Source organism: Pyxicephalus adspersus, chromosome 1 (assembly GCF_032062135.1).
Source record: "Pyxicephalus adspersus chromosome 1, UCB_Pads_2.0, whole genome shotgun sequence".
Classification (NCBI taxonomy): domain Eukaryota; kingdom Metazoa; phylum Chordata; class Amphibia; order Anura; family Pyxicephalidae; genus Pyxicephalus; species Pyxicephalus adspersus.
The window spans coordinates 28220098-28245006 of NC_092858.1; the positions used below are offsets into that span (position 1 = coordinate 28220098).

At 38.4% G+C, this 24909-nt stretch overlaps 1 protein-coding gene across 1 annotated transcript in view; it reads right to left on the reverse strand.

The window, feature by feature from the left end:
- Positions 1–17553, reverse strand: part of CDK8 (cyclin dependent kinase 8) — a 42329-nt gene extending 24776 nt beyond the window's left edge. Inside the window, exons 1-3 of the mRNA XM_072404764.1 lie at positions 17110–17553; positions 1859–1934; positions 816–926 (exon numbers count right to left, since the gene is read on the reverse strand). Coding sequence (XP_072260865.1) covers positions 816–926; positions 1859–1934; positions 17110–17480 — 558 coding nt within the window. The 5' untranslated portion in view covers positions 17481–17553. The remainder of the gene's footprint in view (positions 1–815; positions 927–1858; positions 1935–17109) is intronic.
- Positions 17554–24909: the final 7356 nt, after the last annotated feature.

Here is a 24909-nt window from a genome sequence, read left to right on the forward strand (position 1 = left end):
ATTAGGGAGAAATGCCAATAGGTGCCCAATTTGGGATAGCAATAAGGTTTGTGAGTGATAACATCATTCCAGCAGCAATGGATTTAGAAACATATAGCAAAGGACCTGATAAAATGTTGAAAATCTGTACACTTCGTAATCATTTTCATTTTTTAAAAGAAAAACGGAAAGTTAACATTATTACTTGACAAGGATATGTTGCAGTAGGACTGTGGCGATGTGTGATTTTGGCGAGGGAAGACAGACTGAAAAATACCCAATATGCTGTGAGAATTTAACCTTGTGTATAACAGCTGCTATAATAAAAAAAATTAATTATTTTCAAATAAAGATTTTGTGCATCTTTAAAGTAAAATTATAACAAGGGCAGTCTGTGCACAATTTTTTTTTTTTTACATGCGGTCACAATGTGACATTCCATCTCCTCCAGAGATTTTCTATGCATGCCACATTTTCCTTTGCTAGCTGTCAGGGTGTTAGGAGGCTGCCCAAAGGATTACATGCAGCTTGCACATGTTAACCAGTAGTAGAATGTGAGCAGAGAATATGGCAAGGGAAAATTCACAGAATTAAAATCTGACATCATGGCACCAACAATATAAATATTTTATACAAAGGTTGCCTGCAAAATTAAAAGATGAGTGAAGATATATTTTTAATATCTGATATGTGCTACAACAACACAGAGTGGATCTTTTTTATGGCTAAACAAATATATATGAGAATGTAAATAATAATTGTATGAAGATTTGAAATGTTGAAACAATTGAAACAATTCAAAATTAACAGTAAGGGAAAGCATAAAATGATCTCACCCATAAGTCATGCTCCGCAAAATCAAATAGAAGATAGACCTTTCTGTCTGCATGGGAGAGAAATACTTTTTGCAGAGAAATGACATTTGGATGTTTCAATTCTCGTAGAAGCTGCAAATAAAGAATATGAAGAGTTAAAATGTTCACCTAAATGATCAATCCACCCAAAGTTTATTTAATTAAATGATTATTACTAAACAAACACACAAATAGAAATGGCACATATTTCTGATTTGCACTCTGACACTCAGAGTATATTGAGCTAAATGCTACTGATAAGTATAATATTAGAACTCATGTGAACCCTAAATCTAAGCTGCTGCCTCTCCATTAGCAGTCTGTCATTTGAGCACCTTTATGTGGCCATTTGGCTACTTATCTGCTAAACCTGATGGGTATCCTGAAGAATGTGCACACTGCAGACTGACAAGACTTCTGCTAATGTGCATACAAGGATTGTGTTTGGACCAAAAATGGATCCCTAAAGGGACGACTTTGCAAATGACTTACAAAGGCAAAAGTATAGTTTTGCTTCCCAAAACTATACATAGAAAGATATGATGCCAAATCATAAGATCATGCTCGGACTTTACATGAAAGTTTTAAATTCACATGAGAAAATATGCGAGATAATGCAGCTGCAGACTGGTTACACAAACTTACTCCTGGTTATCACTACTGCATTAGCACTATGGTCAGCCCAGTGAAGCAGGAATCTCAATGCACATAATTTCTTAGTGACTGGAATCCAGAGCTCCAGTTGTGGTTCAAGTGCTAATAATGCAAATACAGACATCATTCAAAGCTCTGACCAGCTCTCTCTGATCTCCCGCACCTAAGAAATACCTAAACGGAAACAACTTTTATTACTGGCTGCTGAGACTAAAGAAAACCCTAAATCAGAAAAAATGTACTTCCACCATAGTACTGGTTATCTAGAAAAGGGCAGTATCAGAGATAGCGGATATAAAGCTAAAGGATCTTGGTACCATGGCACCAAGGCACAAACAAAAATTTACTGATTTGAAGTAAATTCTACTTACAGCTATTTCTCTGCATGCAGACATAGAAATTCCAGTACCTTCTATTTGTTTCAGAGCATAGTCACGGTCATCTTTCCTGAAATAAAGCAAAGAAACAATTACCGGTAGTACAGGTGCAAATTACTAAATTAATGCTTATCTGGAGACAGTTATTCAAAATGTACAATACATCATGTAAAACATAAGCACAACATAAAAAGTCTTGCCCAAATACCCAGTTTTTGGGTCTAGGTGAACTTTTAAACTGTGGACATATTCTTAAAGAAGAACCAGACAATGATATGGTAACCCTATTTATTACTTACTCGCAAGCTGCATGATGGAGTTGCTCTCCTACTGTGATCTGATAGGATGAGGATAAATTACATCACAGCGTATGCAGCTAGAGATGGCAGACTGGAAATGCTTAAGCACTTTTAATGGCTGAATATTGGTGCCTTCAAATAAAAATGCTGCTATAACATACATCACATTAATGGCTGGCAACCCTAAATTGTAAATAGGCAAATGTCTATAATCTAGGCAAATATGTACTTCAAACCATTAAATGGTCAGCTTTGATATATGAAATCAGTTTCACTGTGTAAAACATTTTTTTTTTTTTTTTTTACTTACAGGGAAAAACAAACAGCAATACTTTTGATACAGGTTTAATCGGCTTGTTTTAAAAGAAAGTTCAGACAAATATTATATAGAGGGTTACCTAAAGCTACAATGCCATTAACATGCTGCAATCTAAAGGATCACAAACTGGAAACGTGAACAGACCTCCAACATAGTAAACTGAATAAATATATTCTGAGAGCCCTGAAGTGTTCCAGAAAGACAAAATGATAAAGCTGAGGTTTGGGGATTAGGTGCTGTCTGCAGATATGTAGATCTCTACTGAAAAAGTAAATTACTTTCTGATTTATAACTCTTTATCTTTATAGTTAGTTCAGATCCTTCTTAAAATGGAAATGTCAAGGGTTTTATTATTTGAATATTTAATAGCAACATAAATTAAACAAGACATTTTTTCATTGAATATTTACATTACGAACTTTAACTTCTAAATAAAGTCCATGACCTCAGGCTGCCCAAGCCTGGTCTCTAGATTTACATTTTGTGCAGACTCATTTCCTTCAGCATCTTGGGTAAAATACTTTGTATTTCTGCATATTGTAGCAGAAACCAGAGCAATAAGCCAAGAATTTCACAAGCATCTTGCTTAAAGGTGGTCACATATTTTTCCAACAAAGGAAATAGTGAGGATAGAATAAGGACCTCTACTAGTTTTTAATGCTGTTCTTTGAATCTTTCCCGCATTTAATGGGGAAAATCATTACCATTGGAAGACTTTTCCCTCACCTGTGCTAAACTATAGCTGGAGTTTCACCTAAATGAAAACATACATTATCTAAGAATTGCATCCATGTTCTCTTGTTCCTATTCATATTGCAGATACAAGTATACAGGTATCTGTATTTCAGCAGGACCAGCTCAGACAAAATGTAAAAACAAACCACAAAAGCTCTACCCAGCTATAGTAAGAACTAGCATTGCAACCTCCAATATGCTGAAGTTTTAGCAGAAAAGCAAGATAACAGGAATGATGGGGACTTCCTGTACTGGCTTTTGTTACAAAGTTACAGTAGAAAAGGCTGCTATGTATCAGGTGCGAGTCCATGCTAGTATAGCTCTGGAGAGGCGATAAAGACAATAATAAAAAGGGGCTGCAGGAGCAGCAGAGGATGGTAGGTGATGGTTGGTGTGTTGGGTGTGATTGTATAGGAGTGTCATAGAAATGTTCTGGAGGGTGCTGCAGTGCCATAGACAGAGTTGGTGGAATAAATATATGGGATGGTGTTCACTACATTACTGACCCCAGCACAATTGTAGGTTACATACACCTGACTCCTGCCTGCACTTTCTGAACTGGCCTGTGTTACTTTTATATAAACTTTAGAAATGTTTTTTTGATTGTAGCACAAGCACTGAAATATGTGCTCCTCCTGCTGTAAAGCACAACTTTGCAAAGCCCATTTTTTGCCATAAGAGGTGTAGCTGCTGGACAGTATGTAGTCTGGGCCAACAAAATTAAAAAGGTTGGATGAAAAGGGCCTATACCAAATTAAAGGTTATCCAAAGGTGACTGCTGCAATATTTTTTTAGGGCAATGCTTTCTGTGAAATTTTGGAAGAAGTCAGATGTAGACATGGGATAAGGAGTCGCTAATAACGATTATAAAATCTGCAGAACACAAATTAATTAAATTTCACTGAATGGCCTTTGTAGAGCTGCTGTACAGGCTATTGTTACCTAAATAGTATAAGAAGCCCCAAAAGCTCTCCACCATTCTTGCATTGGTGATACAGCCACAATAATTTAGTTTTTAGGCAAATGACCACAAATATAGACACAGCTGTCATGCAAAACCAAACCAATAAAAGAACCTCTAAAAAACCCAATCAAAATTTATATCCCTTGCTATTTAAATCTTCACTATTTCTAACACAAATGGAAGAAAGGATTAGATGTCATTTATAACCTTGTTCATCTTGTGTAAAAATCACCTATAAAATCCTAAAAGAAGATAAAAGAACTTCTGTATCCAGCAAAACACCTTTTATCTCCCATAAAACTCTAAAACCACTCTAAAAATACCCTTCAAGCCACATATTAGAAGATAGGAAAAGTACACTGGCAAGAACAAAAATTGGTCTGTGTTACCCCAAAATCCTAGATCAGGCAAACCTATTTATAAAACATTATTGGGCTTTATTATGCAAAATAATATAACTGAGACCTTACTCCAAGTATGTATGGGTATGATCTAACAGAGAATTATTAATATTTTTAATAAACAGTATTGATTTTTTATGTCTGGTTCCTTCATCTGTACCAGTGAATCAAACAAAGTTCTTACATGTAGCATGCAAATCATTGCAATTCCAAAATTGTGTTTTTATATAAATTCAAATATCATTATAATCCATATTTTCAAAAGCAAAATTTTAAAATTTACAGATTTCATCAGAGGAGTGTGAGTTGATCACCAGGTATTATGTTCTGAGATGGCAACGTTCAGATCCCATCTCTGAATGTTGGTCGCACTGAATGGTGTCACCCCCAATCTTCAAACTGTATGGGGCTGCCAGACGTTATTTGTAGAGTAACCCCGTAAGGAAGGAGTTATCGCATAGCAACCTCAGTATTAACATGGTCTTAACCTAAACAAAAATGCAACTTATCAACTCAACAAAAAGAAATTCACCCCCCATCCCCCCCTTTAAAAAAAAATATTTTGATCAAACTTGTTCTCAAGCCTTTTCATAAATGTTAGTCCTTGTCTCAACTGCTTCAGGCACACAACAAATGTTTTTTTTAAAGCACCTCAAAAGCTTTTCACTTAAAGCAATCTCCATGGATGCTTCAGCTTTGCTTTAATTTTAATTGCTGCTCTGCCCCTGTGTGTTTCTAAAATTGAAGCAAAGCAAGACTGGAGCATGCTGTGACTCCTTGTTGCACAGCCTGAAGCCTGCTCAAAGCCAGTGGAGACCAAGAATTTCCTAGGCCTTGACTCTTACATCAACAAAAAGACAGGATAATGTAAAAATTGGCACAAAAAAAAAAAAAAAATACTTGAGTCCCACTAGTCAGGTTAGCAGGCACCACAGATAAGTCTACCTATCAACAGAAGGAAAAAAAAAAAAGAAAAGCTTGAAAAGGTCAATTCACAATTACATAAAGCTAAGAGGACGCAGTAAATGTTCTTTGACTTGCAAACATAAGTAATCTTCCTGTCTACGGGGCTGTGCCAGAAGGCCTGTGGCTTTGTGAAATCATGATAGCACATATCATAAGAAAGCTTTCACAGACAATAAAGCAGAATGCCCATTAAAATAAAGTAACAGAGCTAGCAAAGAGATGACAGCAATTGTTTGTGAAGCAGCATATAAACCTGCAAAATGTCACACTGTATGAGCATAACCAAAGCGTCTAAAACAGTAACAATGGTTAGCACTCTAACCATTTTTTAATTCCCTGCTAGAGCCTTGTATGCTAGTGTGAATTTAGGACAGTGATGAAGTAATAGAATTATAGCCCATACAAAAAGCTGAAAGCCGCTATCTTTTTTACAAGCATCCATCTCCACATTACTTCCCAAAGCTGCCCCATGTTCCCCCCTTCATATAAAGAAGATTAGACATACTGCTCCAACTCAGAATGCAATGCGCAGGGTTTGAAGAACCTGTTCAATGATAGAAGATGGGTTTAGAAACCCTGTCTGCAAATTATTAAAATGCAGGTGAAAGTTAAGAAAAAAAAAATCAAGAATTGTACATGCTTACTTGAAGTAGTTTTGTTTAATAAACAATTTGAATTCACATGCCACGTGCTTTGTAAATTACTGGCAAACTCTGACTTCTTCCGAAGAGTAATTTCTTTGACCCAGTTCCCTAACTGCTGCCATGTTACAACCCTCCTCTTTTGGGAGGGTCTGATAATTATATGTGCTGGCCCAGATCCTCCACCACTCCCCTCTACTTTTATGTAGCCAACAGTAGAGGAATACTTTAACCTTTCTCAACCTCTTGAATATGGGGAAACCCTTGAAATAACTTTCGGGTCTTAGAAACCCTGGTTATACTTACTATATCACAGCTCACATTAGCCTGGTGGTCAGTGGGAAGAATGCCGCTTATTATTTTATTTACGAAAAAAACTGCAAACACAATCCTATAAAAAGATTGTTGTTGAAATTGATAGACTAGTGAAAAGATCCATTCAAACTACAGGAACAAGGTAAAGATTCTGAAGGTAAGTATAACCTTTCCCTGTAACTTGCATAGCCAAAGCATAGTTTTATTTTAAACTAGCTGATTACCCGGCGTTGCCCGGGTATTTATTGCAATCCTATATTATACAGAAAAAGGATTCAAAAAAAGCTATAGTGTTAAATCAAAGAAATGTGTTTTTTTTTTGCAGGTTTTAAAAGTATAAGTAAAATATACTATTAAATTAAAACACAATTTAAGTTAACCTAAATTAATGGCATATGTTTCAATGGTGTTTTAAATGTTTTAATAAGAACGTTGTGCTCATGAAACATCCTTTGTAACGTTAGGACAATCTGAAATTTAGTTCCCGGGATGTAGGTGCACTTTTGGTCAGTTTCTATTAGTTCGTTTTCAATTAAATAAAAAGTTGTAGAAATTTTGGTGGTTTATCTGGCAGTGGAAGTAACAATCCCGCTTTATGGTAGATTTGCCCTTGAGGCCTGATCCCCGCTCTGCAGTAAAATTTTGCTGACCCAGGATAAAGACCATATTCAGGAATAAAAGAAGGAAACCGGCAACAGAATGGGGACGGGGGGTTCCTTTTCAAACCAAAATAGGTACCTTCTGTCTGCTTGAGTCTATACTGTATAGTGCCAACAAATAAACAGCAATTACACAGTTCTCCTCTTACTCCTATTATTGCCTATCCTAAAGAACTTACAATATTATTGTTATAAATGCACTGTAAGATCAACTTGTGTGGAGAACAAAGAAGACAGGTGATTGAATTGTAGGAGTAAACCTATGAAAACACAGGTAGGGTACAAACTAATATATATATATATATATATATATATATATATATATATATATATATATATATATACACATACACACAGCAGTGTTTTAAGGCAAGAGCTCCTAGCATTTTGCCAATTTTCATTTACTTGCAGAGCCACGTCGAGCAAGGTCCTTCCTACATTTTGCAGGTGCAGATACTGCTGCCAAAACGACCAAGATCTGGGCAAGCATCTCCACCAGCTGCCAAAATTTCAGATTTATAACCACTAGAAAAACAGAAAAAGTCAAGACAGGGACTCTGCATTCTGGAATCAAAAGGGCACCTCCTTTATATTTAATGCAGCTTCAAAGGAATTCAATCTTCTAAAACGGTCCCATGCACTTCAGTGAAATGTTTAATTATGCAGCAGTCCAGAGAGATCAGTGAGAGGGTTACACACAAGATGCAGGCTTAGAGGTTTTACATTTTCTGTCCAACTCCTAAGGAAGCCTGCCAATTAGAGACCTAGGAGCCTACTGGTTTCTCCTTAAAAGCTCATGTGGTAAGGCTTTGCAACCGAGAGACTCAGCTCCTTAAATAAAAGACTACCATTAGGGTTAGCACCTAATTTAATATGCACTCACAAATTCAGCTGTAGTTTTTGCTTGAATAAACACTTTTACATTGTTCACATATCATCTCCCAAGATATACGAGTAAGGAAAATGGTATGTAAAAGCAAAACTGCCTAGCTTTTATTGCCATCTACTCCATTTGGCAGAAATAAAAAAATTCTAGAAATAAAAGACTGTGACCAGGTAAGTCCTTCATTGAAGAAGAGACAGGCGATGTCCTGTCTGCAATAAAATTAACCGTTCACAATTTTTAAAAAAAATATCATCCTATCCTAGTACTGTAGCTGGGCACGGACATCTTCTTTTGCTGGTTTTGATTTTTAGCTATCTTTTTTTTCCAGGCTGGCATAATTTAACACCTGCGCAAAAAAAAAAGGCAATCAGGCAAGAAAGTGTGTTTTACTGCAACAGAGACATGGCCTGTCCCTTTCTGGAACAAAGGCCTAACTAAGTCCAAATTTTTAAAGCGGACTTATCATTACATTTATTATGTATAAGAGTGGCCCTTTTATCTTTACTGCCGTAGCGTATAAGGAGCAACAGGCAACCTCCTGGGATATATGATGCAAATTCACCTTCCACTCCTTTTGTGCATACCCAAAATCATGCATGCACCACCCTGTAATATATATATATATAATATAGGAAAAACAAAAGAGAAAAAAAAGGTTGAGATCAGAATTTTTTTTTTTACATTTGGAGAAAACAAGTCACCCAATCACACACCTGCACAGTGCAAAATCGAGTAACGCCAGGAAAACCCCAGAAGAAAAAAAAAGATGGAAGCGTTGGACAGATCAGCGAGTTCTGGAAAGAAGAGAGAAGCAGAGACAGCAAAGAATTCGCTGGGCACAGTTAGGGCATGGATCGAGGACTTTTTAAGTGTTTTTTTTTTTCTTAATGAAAGTTTCACTTTAGGTGGCAATTCTGAATAATAGAATAGTGATGAGAGCAGTAGGGGAGGCTCTGGTGACAACTGCTGGGGCTGGCAATCCAACTCACTTTGGGGAGATTGGGAGATGCACCAGGAGAAAGAGACAAACAAGAAACAAAGGGAAATCCCACAGCAAACACACGGCCAGGTTTGAAAACCCAATAAAAACAAGTAACAGATGGCATTTCCCGTTGTTCTGTCCTTACCAGTGTATTTTAATAAAGCATATAAATAACCAATACAGGTGCTTCATTGGTGCCACAGTTGCTGTAAAAGATGGGCATATCTTTTCTAACAGTCTAGGTTCCACACATCTATTTTATGCCTAATATTTTTCGTTTAGCTTTAGCAGTGTCATTTATGTGGCAGACATAAAAATAATATACAGATGCACTTAAGTGTGAGAGGCAGATACCGCAGAGTGTTTAATCAGGAGAGACCATTTACCGTCTCCAAAACTCCCACAGGATAGCTTCCATATATTACACTCATAATAAACCGAGCGCACTGAACACTGGGAACGTGCAGCCTAAAGCAAATCAGAGGGTGTTTTTACTACATCTCCCATTACATCCAGCCAGAAATGGCTTTACTTTCTGAAAGGGCCACAGATCAAGAGATTTAGAGGACTTCTGTACAACCACAACTGCAAACTGTAAGCAGCGAGGGCAGAATAACAACAGTTTAGGAGGATCAGTAAACACTTTAAAAGCTAGCTCATACAAATGCTTGCTTTTTTTTAAAAAAATGGTCATTGATATGTAACAGTTTCATGAACTTTACAACCCTACAGCTGGCTGATAACTGGATCTTGTGGAAGACAAAGTAGCATCCTCATCGATGAAAAAGATGAAATCCAAATACATGTAAATTTCTTTTGTCCTGATATAGTCATTGCAATTCTTACTATTACCTTTTCACAATACCTTGGAATATACTTCATGATGATCAGATGTGTAGTCGGGAGACCACTGCTCATAGGCACCTGCAGGACCCTTAACATTAATGTGTTTAAAGGCAGTAAATAAACTCTGCAATCATCTCTAGTGTCATCTTATCAGGGGAACAAAACCACCAGCAAGTTTACTAAATTCTCCAACTGATATTTTCTGTATGGCACATGGACAGCAGTGCTTTAGGCTATGTGCATATTCTACATGATTGTTTTAGGACATGAACAACTATACTTGTTTGGGTAAAATTCTAACACATCCACTGATGTCATTTTGTTGTCCTGGTGGATTAATGAACTAAGGAAAGACAATTACTGCACTTTAATATGGAGGAGGCCACAGTGGGTGCACTTTATCTCCGACTGACTACCACACAAATACTGTGAGCTGTGGATTTAGTAATTATACCAGGGTTACCCTAACACCTGAAAGTTATTCAAGGGTTCCCCTATATTATAGAGGTCTAGAACCACTGGTCCAGTGGTTCGGCACACCATCCCTGACTTTGTAAGGACTAATTGATAAAGTCCTGACTGTATATTTATGAATGGGTTTTGGACTGAATGTCGCTATTTGTTTCCTAATTGCCAGACAATTAGTGATAAAGTTACTTTGTCCAACTGTGACAATGCTGTTAGATTTCCTTAGGGAGAAATGTCCAGAGGATTGGCGTTGAACTGCCTGGAAAATATAAAGATGAAAAGCTATCGCGCAAAATAAAAGGGATTCCAAAGAGAAAGCCCCACCAGAGGAAGCAGGGCAGGTCGTCACTTTTCTTTAACCTGCCATTGGACAATGAACAGGGAAGACATAGGATAGAAATAATCTTGTTGCCGAGTTTATTTAAAAGAAAACCATAGAAAACATTTTTTTTTTTTATTTGGATGAAATCTGATACAGCAAGTCACAGCATACATGGAATGTGAACTTATCAGTAACAAGCATTGAAGATGCTTTTTGTTTGGCCTCATTTTTTCACCTATAACCTTCAAATTTAGATGACTAATGCCAATACATCTGCATTATATGAACTACATGAACATTTTCCCCAAGTTTTATCCCCTTGCAAAAAAAATAAAACATTTGCTGATCTATCAGAGATGCACTGTTCAGCCTGAATTGGACTGACAACACACATTTTTGTGGAATAAGTGTTGTCAGCCTTTCTTATTGACTTTTGCCAAACTACTCAGCCACTCCCACTGTCAGATCTTTACTACATAAAGGCCTAATAGTATCCAAGATGAAAGGTAAGCCTCTTACAGATATCAGATCACCTCACTAGAAAAGATCAGCAGTACTATACATAGCAGTGTACATAGCAGTTTGAGATAACATAGGAAGTGTACAAAAAAAAGTTCTGGATTTCTGACAACATGGTACTTTTTTGCACTTCTCAAATAAAATTCTTCCAATGGTATATACAATAGAAAAAGTAAATCGTGAGAGTATGCAGTTTAAATCTGTGCAGCTCCCACACTTTGCAGAAATTTCTTGTAACAAAGAGCAATCATTGTTGCCTTCTCTCTCTCGAAGGGTGACTACTCTTTGTAGTTTCGCACTGCTTTTATTGCATGCACCCATCAGCATCCTTCGACATCTGTGTGCTCTGTATAGGTTACAGGAAACATGATGATAATGATGATGGCACCAAGGAAACATGATGATAATGATGATGGCACCTATAGATTTCTAAGATGATATCCTTGTTTACAAAGACATGGCACGCACAAAATATTTATATCCTTTGAAGATATTAATGACTATTTATATGAATGTTTTCTGCTGGAATTGAACTTTAAAGCAAAATTAAAGTGTGAGTGTGGGTGTCACCTGTGGAAAACGTAGCACTGGTTGTATTCTGTTCCCCCTACATAAGCTCTATGTTCTTCCTTGCTGATTCAAAGCCATTGGTGTGATCTAAGAAACTGTATGTATGTGCACCACAATCCTATTTACACTCCATTCCACACTGTACTGCATTTTAATAAGGCAGCTGGAAAAAAATATATCTATACTAAAAAAGGCGTATGTGTTTTTTGACAGGACATATAAGATTTTTTCTCTTTGTATGTTATTTTTTTCAGGGAACATAAAAGGTCAAATAAGGCTAAGAAAATGTAAGACACTTTCTCTGTTAATTTATGAATCCCTTACAACGACGTGGAAGAACAGACACAGAATAATGAGAAATTAACACAATTAAAAAATGAAACCGTTTGCACTGGGCAAAGCAACAGAGGATCACATTATTGCCCCCTTTCCATTACTTTCCAACCACTCCCTATTCACAGATATTGAGCATAGACATATATCTAACTGTTAACAACACTGTTATTCGGCCCTCCCCTCAGGCACGTTGTCTTGGTGTCACCTTTGACTCGGCCCTCTCATTCACCCCCCATATTCAGAACATTTCCAGGTCCTGTCACTTTCACCTACGCAACATCTCCAAAATCCGCCCCTACCTGTCCCCTGAAACCACCAAACTCCTTGTACATGCTCTTATCATTTCTCGTCTGGACTACTGTAACATCCTTCTCGCTGGTATTCCACTAACCCGACTCTCCCCTCTACAATCTATTATGAATGCTGCAGCCAGACTCATCCATCCTTCGCTCCGCTCCTCTTCCGCTACATCTCTTTGTAGTTCTCTCCATTGGCTTCCTTTTCACCTTAGAATCAAATTTAAGCTCCTGTGCTTTGCCTTCAAATCCCTACACAGTTATTGTCCCACTTACATCTCTGACATGGTTAAAAAATACTCCCCCTGCCGCTCTCTCCGCTCCTCCAATGACATACTACTGACTTCCTCACTCATAACCTCATCACACGCACGAATACAAGACTTTTCTAGAGCTGCTCCAACTCTCTGGAATGGTCTTCCTCGTCCTATTCGGCTTGCTCCTACTTTCTGCTCATTTAAAAGAGCACTCAAAACCCATTTTTTCAAACTTGCCTACCCGGCTTCTTCTGTCATTTGAAACCATCACTACTTCCCACACTACATATCTCACATCCTTTGTGTGTGAAATTCCCCCACCTACTAGATTGTAAGCTCTTCGGGGCAGGGTCCTCTCCTCCTGTATCACTGTCTGTATTAGTCTGTCATTTGCAATCCCTATTTAATGTACAGCGCTGCGTAATATGTTGGCGCTATATAAATCCTGTTTAATAATAATAATAATAATAAATAGAAAGGCTGCATCTCTGTGTAGTCTCTGCCATTCCTCTGCCAAGAAGAATGGGCACTGGTTACCGGATCCAGATGTACAAAGCTGGTGCAGGCTTGCTTTAGAAAAAAATTGCAGCTGTAATTAAAAACAAAAGTGTTTCTAGGAATTATTAACTCACAGGGTGAATACTTATGCAATCAAGAAACGCCTGCATATTTAACTCCAGTTTTACAATATTATTTTTCATCTTCAAAAATTGTATGTTCTGAACGTCAAATTGTAAAAAAATACATGAAAAGGTGAATTCCAGGCTTAAGGTATCTCCCCTCCAATGTGTTTTACTTCCCCCACCTCCTAGATTGTAAGCTCTTCGGGGCAGGGTCCTCTCCTCCTGTGTCACTCTCGGAATCTGTCTGTCATTTGCAACCCTATGTAATGTACAGCGCTGCATAATATGTTGGCGCTATAGAAATCCTGTTTAATAATAAGGTGGTTAATAATTATGCAAAGCACGGTAAAATCTATACAATTGTCTATAATCAACAATACACCCTATTCCCATACATGAGACTATGATTCACTAGTGGTACATCATTATGTGAACTGTACATAACACTGTCTAGTTAAAACACGTAGAATTTCATCATGTAGAAATATGACAACTGACAACTGCACATAAAACCTGGGCGTAAATTATGAATATGATGCCGGTTTACATTGATCAGCCAAAGCAATAAAACCACTGATGGGTAAACTGAATAACATTGGGTATCTTGTTCCAAATGGCTCCTGTCAAAAGGTGAGATATATTGAGCAAGTGAACAGTCAGCTCCTGAAGGCAATGTATTGGAAGCAGGAAAAATGGACGGGTCCAAGGATCTGAGCAACATTGACAGGGCTTTCATTGTGATGTTAGATGACTGTGTGCAGCTATGTACACAGGTAAGATGACTGTCACCCGAGAGGATGTTGTTTTCATCTTGCGTGGAAATCTGACATACAGCGGTTCCCCAATGTGGGGATTGTTAAACAACCACTGTGTATTCACATGGAGGAGAGCGGTGTTTCTTACTCAGTCTCTTGCCACAAGCATTAGCTTTCATCTTTTGGCAGTGTTTCTCAACCAGGCTTATGAAAAACTCTGTGGTTCCATCAGAAGTTGCCAGAGGTTCCTCAAGCAATTTGTACCTCTCGGGTCAGTTACCGCGGGCACCAATCATCTTTTTGGTTATCTATAAGAGACATTCAACGCCCACCATGGTAATTTACTCTGAGCTGTGGATATAGTAATTATAGAAGGGGTTCTCTGATGACCTAAAAGTTATTTTAAAGTTCCCAAACATTAAAAGGTTGAGAATGGCTGGCTTATGATATGTACGGTATATAATACCAGACACAATGCCCATGCTAAGCCCTGTACACTGCATTGTCCAAAATTAGACCAAGCAGCAATGGAAGAGGGCGCCTTGGTCTGGTAAAACAGGTTTTCTTTTAGATAATATGGATGGTTGGGTGTATGTGTATTGTTCACCAGACAGGTGCATGTGTTTTACCTTGGAAAGGGAAAGCGCTATGCTAAGAAGGCAGACAGGTGGAGAGATTGTGACTTAAAGATGCCGCATACTGTAGGACCAATTCAGAAGTCTTATCAAATTTATTCCTCAATGGCTCTAACATGTGACCTACATAATATTAGTTTGAAATTTTGGTTGAGGAAACAACATTTAGATCCAAAAATACTTTTCATTCTTTGTTTCTATAAATGCAGTACATCTTTGTAACTTAGCCAAGAATGTATAATGGATGTGAACACAATATAAAAGTTTACCAAGATTTTAATTAGTCCATATGAAATACAGTACGACCTGCAGAACCTCATTTACATTACGTAAAATTGTATCTAACATTGGTGAGATTATATATACATACACACATACATATACACACACAAACGAATAGGGAGAGCACAAAGTTTTCTAGTATTAAAAATCTTTGCTACATGGAATTCTGTAACAAATAACAAAATATCCACTATTCATATGTAATACAATATTATATACATGTTATCAGTGTACAGTTATATGCTGAATGTTATGCACACAGCAAACTCAGTTTTTTTTAAATCAAACCAGTGCATTATAATGAATAAATAAAAAACAAAAATAGACCCCAGTGTATTAGTCAGATATAACACGGTGTGATTTTTTTTATGTTGTACCATGTCGAATTCTCCTAACATATATTTCATATGCTTAACACAAAGGAATCCATTTATAAGAGAGTGAATCTGACATTCACCGAAACATCACCTGGAGGAGAAGCAATTACTGCCATTAAAACACATGATTCTCCACCTGGTGATGTCAGATTCTTTAAAAAAAAGTCTTTAAGATGCTGTGTATATAGTTCATATTATCTGCTTCTAACATAATTTTAGGAGATGAGAGCAGAACGTCTAATACGTATATTATATATAATCAGCTATGTGAAATTCTATTCCTACCAGATCATATTTAGTATATTTAGGGGCAAAGTGACTTTTTATCCGATATAATACAGAATGACAGGATTGTATAATAACCTCTTACATTTGGGGGAAGTTTTCTGTATCCAACAATTCAAAACACAAATTTTAAAAGATAATCTCCTCCCGGCTAAACTTTATATTTCATACCACATGAATAACCTGTATTTTGTAGAAATATTAACAATAAAATATATAATTTTACCAGGTTCATCACCACTGGCTGACATATTACAGGACAATATTTATATATCTGTAGGGTGTCAGGTACATCACAGGAATAAATATCAGTTATATTCCAGCATTATGTACTGATGTACTCTGTGTTATATATTATATAGCAGTTCTGTGCACAAGTACAATGATTTAGGTTTATAATTTGTAATACAATATATAGGAGCTCTTTGTCCAGACACACTATGGGGTATTATGTATACAATATATAGAATATATCCCAGCACTATAATGCATAAGACATATACATGTGTAAATCATTAGATTGTGAGCCCCTCGGAGGGACAGTTAGTGACATGACTGTGGACTTTGTACAGCGCTGTGTAATATGTCGGTGCTATATAAATACTTTATAATAAAATTCCAGTTCTGCAGTGTAAATATATGTGCCTATGGGTAACAAAGGGGTGTAGATCCCAGTTCTGCAATGCATACATTATTCAGGGGAAGATTCCAGATGTATGGTATATATATTAAGGTATACAAATATAAAATAAAATAGAGATATATTCTAGCAACATGGAGCATATAATAAAGGGGGTAGATGGCAGTTCTGCAATGTAAATAAATAGGCTATAATCTAGCGGTGTGATGTATTTATTAGATAAAGGGGAATATATTGCAGTTCTAAAATGTTTATAGTATACATATAAGTATATTCCAGCTGTTTCTGGTGTATAATATATATGAGGGGTATATATTACCTGTGGGGGGGGGGTATAATATATAGGAGGTAAATAATGCATATGAGGGGTATATAATATCAGTGAGGGGTATATAATATATGGGGGAATATATTATCAGTAAGGGGTATATATTATCAGAGAGGGGTATATATTATCAGAGAGGGGTATATATTATCAGAGAGGGGTATAGAATATCAGAGAGGGGTATAGAATATCAGAGAGGGGTATAGAATATCAGAGAGGGGTATAGAATATCAGAGAGGGGTAGTATAGAATATCAGAGAGGGGTATAGAATATCAGTAAGGGGTATAGAATATCAGTAAGGGGTATAGAATATCAGTGGAGGATATCCCAAGGCCTGCACTGTATATACATGGACATAGCCCAGCTCTGTGGTGTACATAACACACATATGGGAATATCCCAGCTGCCCCCAGGCACATTATGGGGTATTATTGACACACAGAATTGCCCCTGGGGCCCCCTAGTACACAGGTCAGGGACGTAGGACGTTCTATAGGGGCTCCAGGGGCCCCAGGCCTGCTCGGGGCCCTCACACACTCACCCATCTTTCCTCTTGGCTTTGAAAACATGACCGTAAGTGCCTCTTCCAACTTTGCAGCCCTCATATTCAAACAGGTCCTCCACCCGCTCCCGCTCTCCGGTCAGTTTCAGCTTGAAGTCATAGTCCATGGTGAGGCGGCCGGGCACAGGAGCCGCACACTCACAGCAGCCCGGGATCCAGCCGGTCTCTCCTGTCCTCACACTGCACACGCCGCTGCTGCAAACACTGCCGTAAAGGGAGACGCCACAAGCCCCGCCCACTACTGACTGCGCGCCGCCCGCTGCAAGGTGACGGCTCACCCGGGATAACCCGACCGTGACCGGGCCCCGACACCCGCAGTACCCGGGGAGTATCGGCCTGTGTGTTCCCATTGTCTATCCCTATCCCCTCCCCCATACCTGTGTACTGTCTATATACCTGTGTGTACATACCGGCCTGTAATCACCCCTTCATCTCATATCCGTCACTGCGTCATCCGGACATTATTATATATCCCCTGCCCTCTCTTTATTACCCCCTTTATCTCTCTCTTCCTGCCATCTTCCCTCTGTCTCACCCCTCCTTTATATGTGTCTGCTCCGGTCTCCCCCCCCCTCCTCACTTTCTTGCCCCCCTTCTCCTCTTTTCTGCTGCTCTCTCCCCTCTCTCTCTCTTACCCCCCCCATCTATCTCCCCCCACCACTCTCCATCTCTCATCTCTGCCTCTCTGTTTTTCTCCTACCCCTTTGTCTATTTGTCTTTCCCTTGCCTATTTCTTGCCCAACCTCTCTCGCCCTTTTCTCACCCTTCCTATCTCTCTGCCCCTTGCCCCCCATTCTCTCCCTGGCATCTAAGCCAATCATTCTGAGCTATGGTGCCCAGGGGTCCCTTGATCTGTGGCTGTCCTCATGATGCTTGCATAGTTCCAGGTCTAACACCACCTGTCAGGACATAAACCTGACCCCAATAATCAAACCCCATCTTTTCAAACCTGCCTACCCATCTTTTCCTATCTCCTAAAACGCTCATTACTTCATTCCATATCTCCTCTCCTATCATGTGATACTTGCCCTACCTTCTAGATTGTAAGCTCTTCAGGGCAGGGTCCTCTCCTCCTCCTGTGTCACTGGAAGACCAGCTGTAGAAAAGTATTGGAGCTGTGCATGTGATGAGGATACTTTATCCTTTTCAAATATTTCACTGCCATTCATATCGGTCTTTCTATACTTTTTGTAGGTCCGATGAAATTGGAAGAAGACCAGATACTACTAGATAATACTAGAGTCCATAAAATCCTTGCACTTCTTGGTATCCTAAGACACTCCTTATGAAAATGTACAAGACAATGCAGAGTCCAGATGCTATCTTTGTAAATCATGGCAGCCATTGACATGGCATTGTACACAACCCTCATCTGAGCCCTTTCCCAGCAACTTTTAATTTTAATCTGTAGTCCGCATTTTACCAATACCCCAAACCTCCCCCTTCTTCCCATGTATAGTTTCCCTTTTTTATTTACCTTGGCCCTGTGGTCCTGACTCTTGTGAAGTTATTACAGGGGCTGCAAACTATCAGCAGGAGTCCAGAGTCTCTGCCAGTCTCTGTGTCCACTGAGCAATCGGGATTTGTCAGTGCTGGAGAGACATGGACCGATCTCTCTATGGCGCTTACAGCTCAGTCCCTGCTCATTCTTAGTGCCATTCTACGTTGTCCTCATATATTATAGTGTGCAGGCAATACTTTATCTGCCCCATTTACTAAAATCAGAACAACCCCTTCTGTGTTAACACTGATCTCAGGGCAAATCCACAACTCCAAACTTTCCTCCCGCAATTCTTCACTACTGCCATCCGTTCTCTTCTGCAGCTGACACAATAAACACAACACAAATCGATTTATCGAATCTCAATTCTTAGCTTCTTCATATTGTGTCAGTGCTTGTGCTCCACCCTGAGATATAACCCCTTCATGTATGAATGATTGAGACTTCAGGAAACTGAGAGATTAGTGTGTTTTCACAGGAAAGGCTGTCATTTCCTGAAAAATACTACATAGTCACATGACCATTTCATAAATTGATATTGCTTGGTGGGCTCTTGTAAAATACTGAGGTACCCGCACTGAGCATGTCTGTTTTTTTAAATTATTATCCCAAAATTTCAATGGAGCTGAAAACCATTGCTTTACCTTTACGTATTTGAACTATATATACATTTCTAGACTCTGTACCCCGGCTGTTTTCTTTGATATGGGACAGGAATTAATGTTCTTCTTGCCTGTCCTCCAAATATTTGAAAGCCCTCTAGATTTAGGCTGTAAGGTGATCTATCATAACCTGATTTACCCTCTACAAATATTTTATAAACTGTCCTCTTCATTCCACCATAAGCAGAAACTCAGGGTTTAAATGTTATCTTTTATGCAATTAGATTTCTATTTAGTTTGGAATATTACAGGGCCAAGAGAATACAGTGCAGCACAAAGAACAAATGGGGAGTTTTATGGGAACTGCTGCAAATACTGCCCTCGATAAAAAGGGGGATTTTTGGGTAAATACTGTTTTTGCAAAAAAGGGTCCATAAAGCCCTGTGCAGACATCCGATGGACGTCAGAAAATTGTCTCTGGAAACATGCTGTTACACAACACAGTGCTGTTCTGTTCAATGGAGAGGACCAGCATGTGGCAACCCGCAGTGCTGTCCTCCATTGAAATGCACAGCAGTCATACCCGATCGGTCATTCATCATTCCATCACAGGAACATCTGTACACATGTCAAGAATCATCACTCCAGGTCTGCCCAGTAAGAAGAAAGGTGTTTTACATCTGTGTTTTGTTCTCACAATTTGTCATATAGCAGCCATGCCCATTGCTGTAAGAGAATGAAGACTGGACTTTTCATCCACCAGGCAGGTATTTTGCATAGTTTGTAGACACATATTTTTTAATCATAGTGACAGGATTATAGATCTAATCATAGTAAGCTACCTTTATTAACCATTGTAGTTCAGAATTCCTCCTCAATATACTCAAAACAATATAAATTTGATTGCAGCATCATTACCTTGTCCTTGTCACTCATTCTTGAGAAAATTCTGTTATGCAATACACCACTTCTCTTATCTTCTCATCGAGGAAGATTTTGACTTCAATGCCTTGCCAAATTTGGTCAAGTCACAGAGCTATGTTATCTTCTTTGAACATTGCTAGGTGTAGATAAAGGGCAGCTGAACAAAGTTTTTGTTGTGTGGGACATTTACAATCCATAGTTCATTTGCCTTGAATGCCTCTCCTTTCTCTGTAGGGTTCTGTCATTCTTTTGTATTTAGTCAAAATGTCTTTCTGCAGGGAAGAATGAAACAGGTGCACTGTTATAGAACAAAGTAGAAATGAAGACAAAAGAGACTTTGTGGAGACTCAAAATATAAAATTGACTGCCAAATAGATACATTCAGCTTACAAGAATGTATGAGACCTGTTTTCTAGTCCCCTATTCTTTATTATGAGTATCGTGTTGATGTTTTTTTTTTATGATGCAGACCATTTCCAGTGGGCAGCAAAAGTATTCGACCTTGTAAGTAATTCATTCAGTTTGTGGGAGATATCGAAAAGGAGACTTCTGAGTGTAGTACAACCTCAGGGGTGGCTCCATGAGCAGGAAGAGCCACAAATGGAGCTCAAGACGAGATGATTCCATAGTACTGAGGGAGTCAGTAAGGTCTTTGGAGAAAGGGAGGAGTACAAGTTCACCTAGTGCAGTCCCTATGACATGGATGAATGTAAGCAATGTTGTTTCAGTCCAAAACAGTGTTTCCCAAGCAGGGTTCTGTGAAATCCTAGAGTTCCTCCAAAGGGTGGTAGGGGTTCCATGAACAAAGAGCAATCTGTGCCTCTCCGGGCAATTTACAGACACCTATGATCTTTTAGGCTATCTGTAAGGGTGACATTCTTGCCACTGGCCAACAATGTAAGAGAAATTCTTACCATGCTGATATACAGTGAGCTGTGGCTATTGTAGCAAGGGTTCAGTGAAGACCTGAAAGTTATTTCAAGGGTTCCACCATGGTAAAAAGGTTGATAAGTAAGGTGAGTCTAAAACTTTGTAGCATAGTAGGTCTTTTTAATAAAAATATATTAAAATACTTGTTGCACTTACAGTATGTCATGTGGTATAGAGCATGTAGAAGTTGAGCTAGTAATAGTTTGCTGAGTTTGGCTACCATAGCGTAGAGCTGGAAGGAATACAAATATAGCTAGTTGGTGTCACCAGAGAAGCTGGAATCCAGAAGGCCTGCTTCCATTGGTGTATTAAACTGCTTCAACCTTCCCATCCATGATACTTTGCTGGTGGCCTGAGCTTATCACTTACTAACTCAGCTGTTGCATGCTCCCTATTGCACAATATACTGTAAAAGCAATTTGTATTTTATTCAGTTTTATCAAAAATAATTACTACACTAGGTCAGTGTGCTCTGCCCATTGTGTTCACTTTTACTTTGAAGAATCCTTTGCTTTTTACAAGAATCTGCATGAATGGAACTGGTTTATGCACCAAAGTGAACACAAAGCATTGTAAAAAATGGGCCTGATTTATTAAAACTCTCCAAGGCTGGAGAGGATACACTTTCATCAGTGAAGCTGGATGATCCAGCAAACCTGTAATGGATCTTCCAATCTCCAGAATTCAAAACATTTGCTAGCAAATAGCAAATTACTTTAAAAAAATCCATTACAGGTTTTCTGGATTTCCTAGCTTTACTGATGAAACTGTATCCTTGTCAGCCTTGGAGAGCTGTAATAAATCAGGCCCACTGTTTTGCTTTTGATACATTTTGTAATGAATCAGGAACTGGAGGCAATATTTGTAACATTGCGACTTCTTTTTATTATACAGTACTTGGTTTTGAAGCTTTTGTACTAAGTGCTAGGATTTGCTGTAGCTACATTTATAATGGCATTTCTATAAATACAGCTAGGAGCAATCGCAGCGCTGGGTGATGAAAACTCAACATTTTCATACCAATGGTGTATAATTTCAGATGCCACATTGTGCTGTGAAAAAAAACACAAGCCAGAGGCTGTGTTTACCCTATTTCTGAGTGCCAGCTGGGTGTGAGTTGAAGTCTGCTGTCTGAATTCCATCCCTGTTGGAGCTAGTCATCCCTTTACATCTATTGGTGACAATGATAGCACTCAAGTCCTGGGTATTCATAAAAAACACACTGAAAAATGTGAGTTCACTTTTAGAGCATGTTTTATACATCAGTATTCTCCCCAGAAATTTTTGTAAGTTGGGAGAGAATAGGCTGTAGGTGGGTGGTTGCCCTGTATTGTGACTAAACTTTTCAGTAACCACCCAAAAGCAGCCAGGTGGTGCACCCAGCTAAAAGGATCTAGGGAGAACACTGCGTACACATTTCTGAATCATAGACAGTACAGGGAAAGGGTGCTGCTCTATACTTTAGCAATGTACAGATTTCTGGACCTTTCTCTACAAGTTACAGCTCATGAAGAAAAGCAGTGAACATTCTATCCGCCAGAGCAGAATATAATTAACATTCTGCTAGACTCTGGTCTGTGCTTATCATGTATCTAAAGTGGAGTGAGGAGTAGTAGGTGAAAAGTAATTATTTTAGTTCCACTTACAATCAGCCAAATTCTGAGCATGGCATACACTTTCCTTTGCATGTTTTTATTCATAAGACTCTGTATTTTTTTATTTTATACAGCTGATGGCTGTCCCCTACAATCTTTAGCCCACACCACAAGTGCTCCAACATGCCCAGCAAGCATCATTTATTCTGCCAGTGACTGAATGCCCGTCTGTAATCAGATCTATAACAAGCAGGTAAACAGTGAGGAAGTGAACTGTATGATGGCTGTGACCCATGATTGTGTACAGCTCTCAGCAGTTATCAGCATGGGGCTGATGAGAAGACTGATTGCTGCCTGATTTTGCACATTCAGTCAGTGCTGGGAGTCATGGAGCACAATAAGTAACTCAGGAAAACTTTGCTCATCTGAACAGTAGAAAACACAATTCTATACCAGGACGTGGCTGAAAAATAAGGAGACGCACATAGCTTCTAGAATACTAAAAAATCTACTAAAGGTATTTTTGATTTATTTTTGGTTGAGGTACATGGTACAACCTTTTCATACATTCTCATTTTATTTACTAACAAATATGTAGTGTAAGCATCTATATTAGATTTTAAAAAACAAATATAAAACAATATACACACATACCTTTCCATACAGTCACATGACATATTCAGAAGTCTTCTCACCTTCTCTTCTATTCCATGTCGCCATCATCAGTACTGGCATATCCTCTTCCTCTTCTTTTGTTCCAGATTGTGGGACATTAAGTGTCCTACAGAGCACAGTTACACAGCAAGGAGCATTCCCAACCTTGCCAACCATTAGCCAATAGGTTTGTTATGTGTGGTACTGTGTACCTGAACTACCATTGTATCCCTTGAACATTGTTGTTAAGGCACACAGCAGGGAACATTCTCATTAGATAATGGTTCTAAGAGGTGCAGCTACCCACAATAAATGGTGATACGCAGGTTTCTCCTTAACTAAACCATACCAGTATCCATTGCTCTGGATTTTCCAACTTCCCCAGATATTATTCTATTTTTTAGAGGTAATATTACATTTTCTTCAAACTTTTAATTTATTGCATGTCAGTTGGTTACCCAATATTGGATATTGAATATCCATTTAAAATAATACAAAATTAAATGAAATAAAGGACTCCCTGCTGTTGTCTAAATTAGTGTCCCTTGCACTGACCCCACAGCTATGTACAGATGTCAAATAAGTGTCTTCAAAAACAAATGGCTGATGATAAATGATGATAAAGCTTGTGTACAGTGAGCATCCAGACATAAAAGTTCTAGTGATTATCTGCCATCCTCCATCATGTGTACAGATGTGTGTGGACAACAAATGACCTCATACAAATGTGTGACATTTTAACAATCACATCTGCATTCACTACAGTGATCTGCTGAGTTGATTGTGAAAAATTGCTTTGTTCCTGAATGTTTAACAGGGTTAGGTGACATGTCAATCTTGTCAAACTCTGATTTAAGATCATTTGTTTCGAATGATTTTACTGGTCAACAAACATTTTCTTGCCAAATAGGTTTTAAGTTATGTTTGAATATGCCTACGTATACAAAATTATTATTTTGAAATAGCTAATGTCAATATATTACACATATATTACATATTTACAGAACCAATCACAAAGAAGTATTTGAAAAACTCTGTTTGTATGATTTCCTTTTATGCTGATGACCAGGACAATCATGTTGAAAGCTCCAGCAGTAGTCTGCCATCATGTGTCTATCTCATCTGCCCTGATACCTTTTTTCCATCACCTTTAAATCTTGATGGAACCTCTCCCCTTGTTCCTCACTAAAATAGCCAAGGTTTTCTGGACATTTTTGCAAATGGCTATGGAGATAGTGTACCTTTATGCTCATAGTAGCACCCAAATGTTTAAAAATTAAGAGCAAGTTTTGTACCAGTTCTTCATCATTGTGTGCTTTATGGTTACCCAAGAAGTTCTTGACAACCATGACATAGCTGTGCCAGGCAGAAGCCTCAGTATCAGTCATGTAACTTGTGAAATTTAATCAGTGTCCAAATCTGGGGTCCTTCAGATTCCAGCTTTTAATTTTTCAGTACTCAATCCAGGGAAGAATCTACAAATGTATTTGAAGCAATCACTGTCCTTGTTCAGAGCTCTAACAAATTGCTTCATTAATCTCAACTTTATGTGTAGTGGAGGGAGAATGATTTT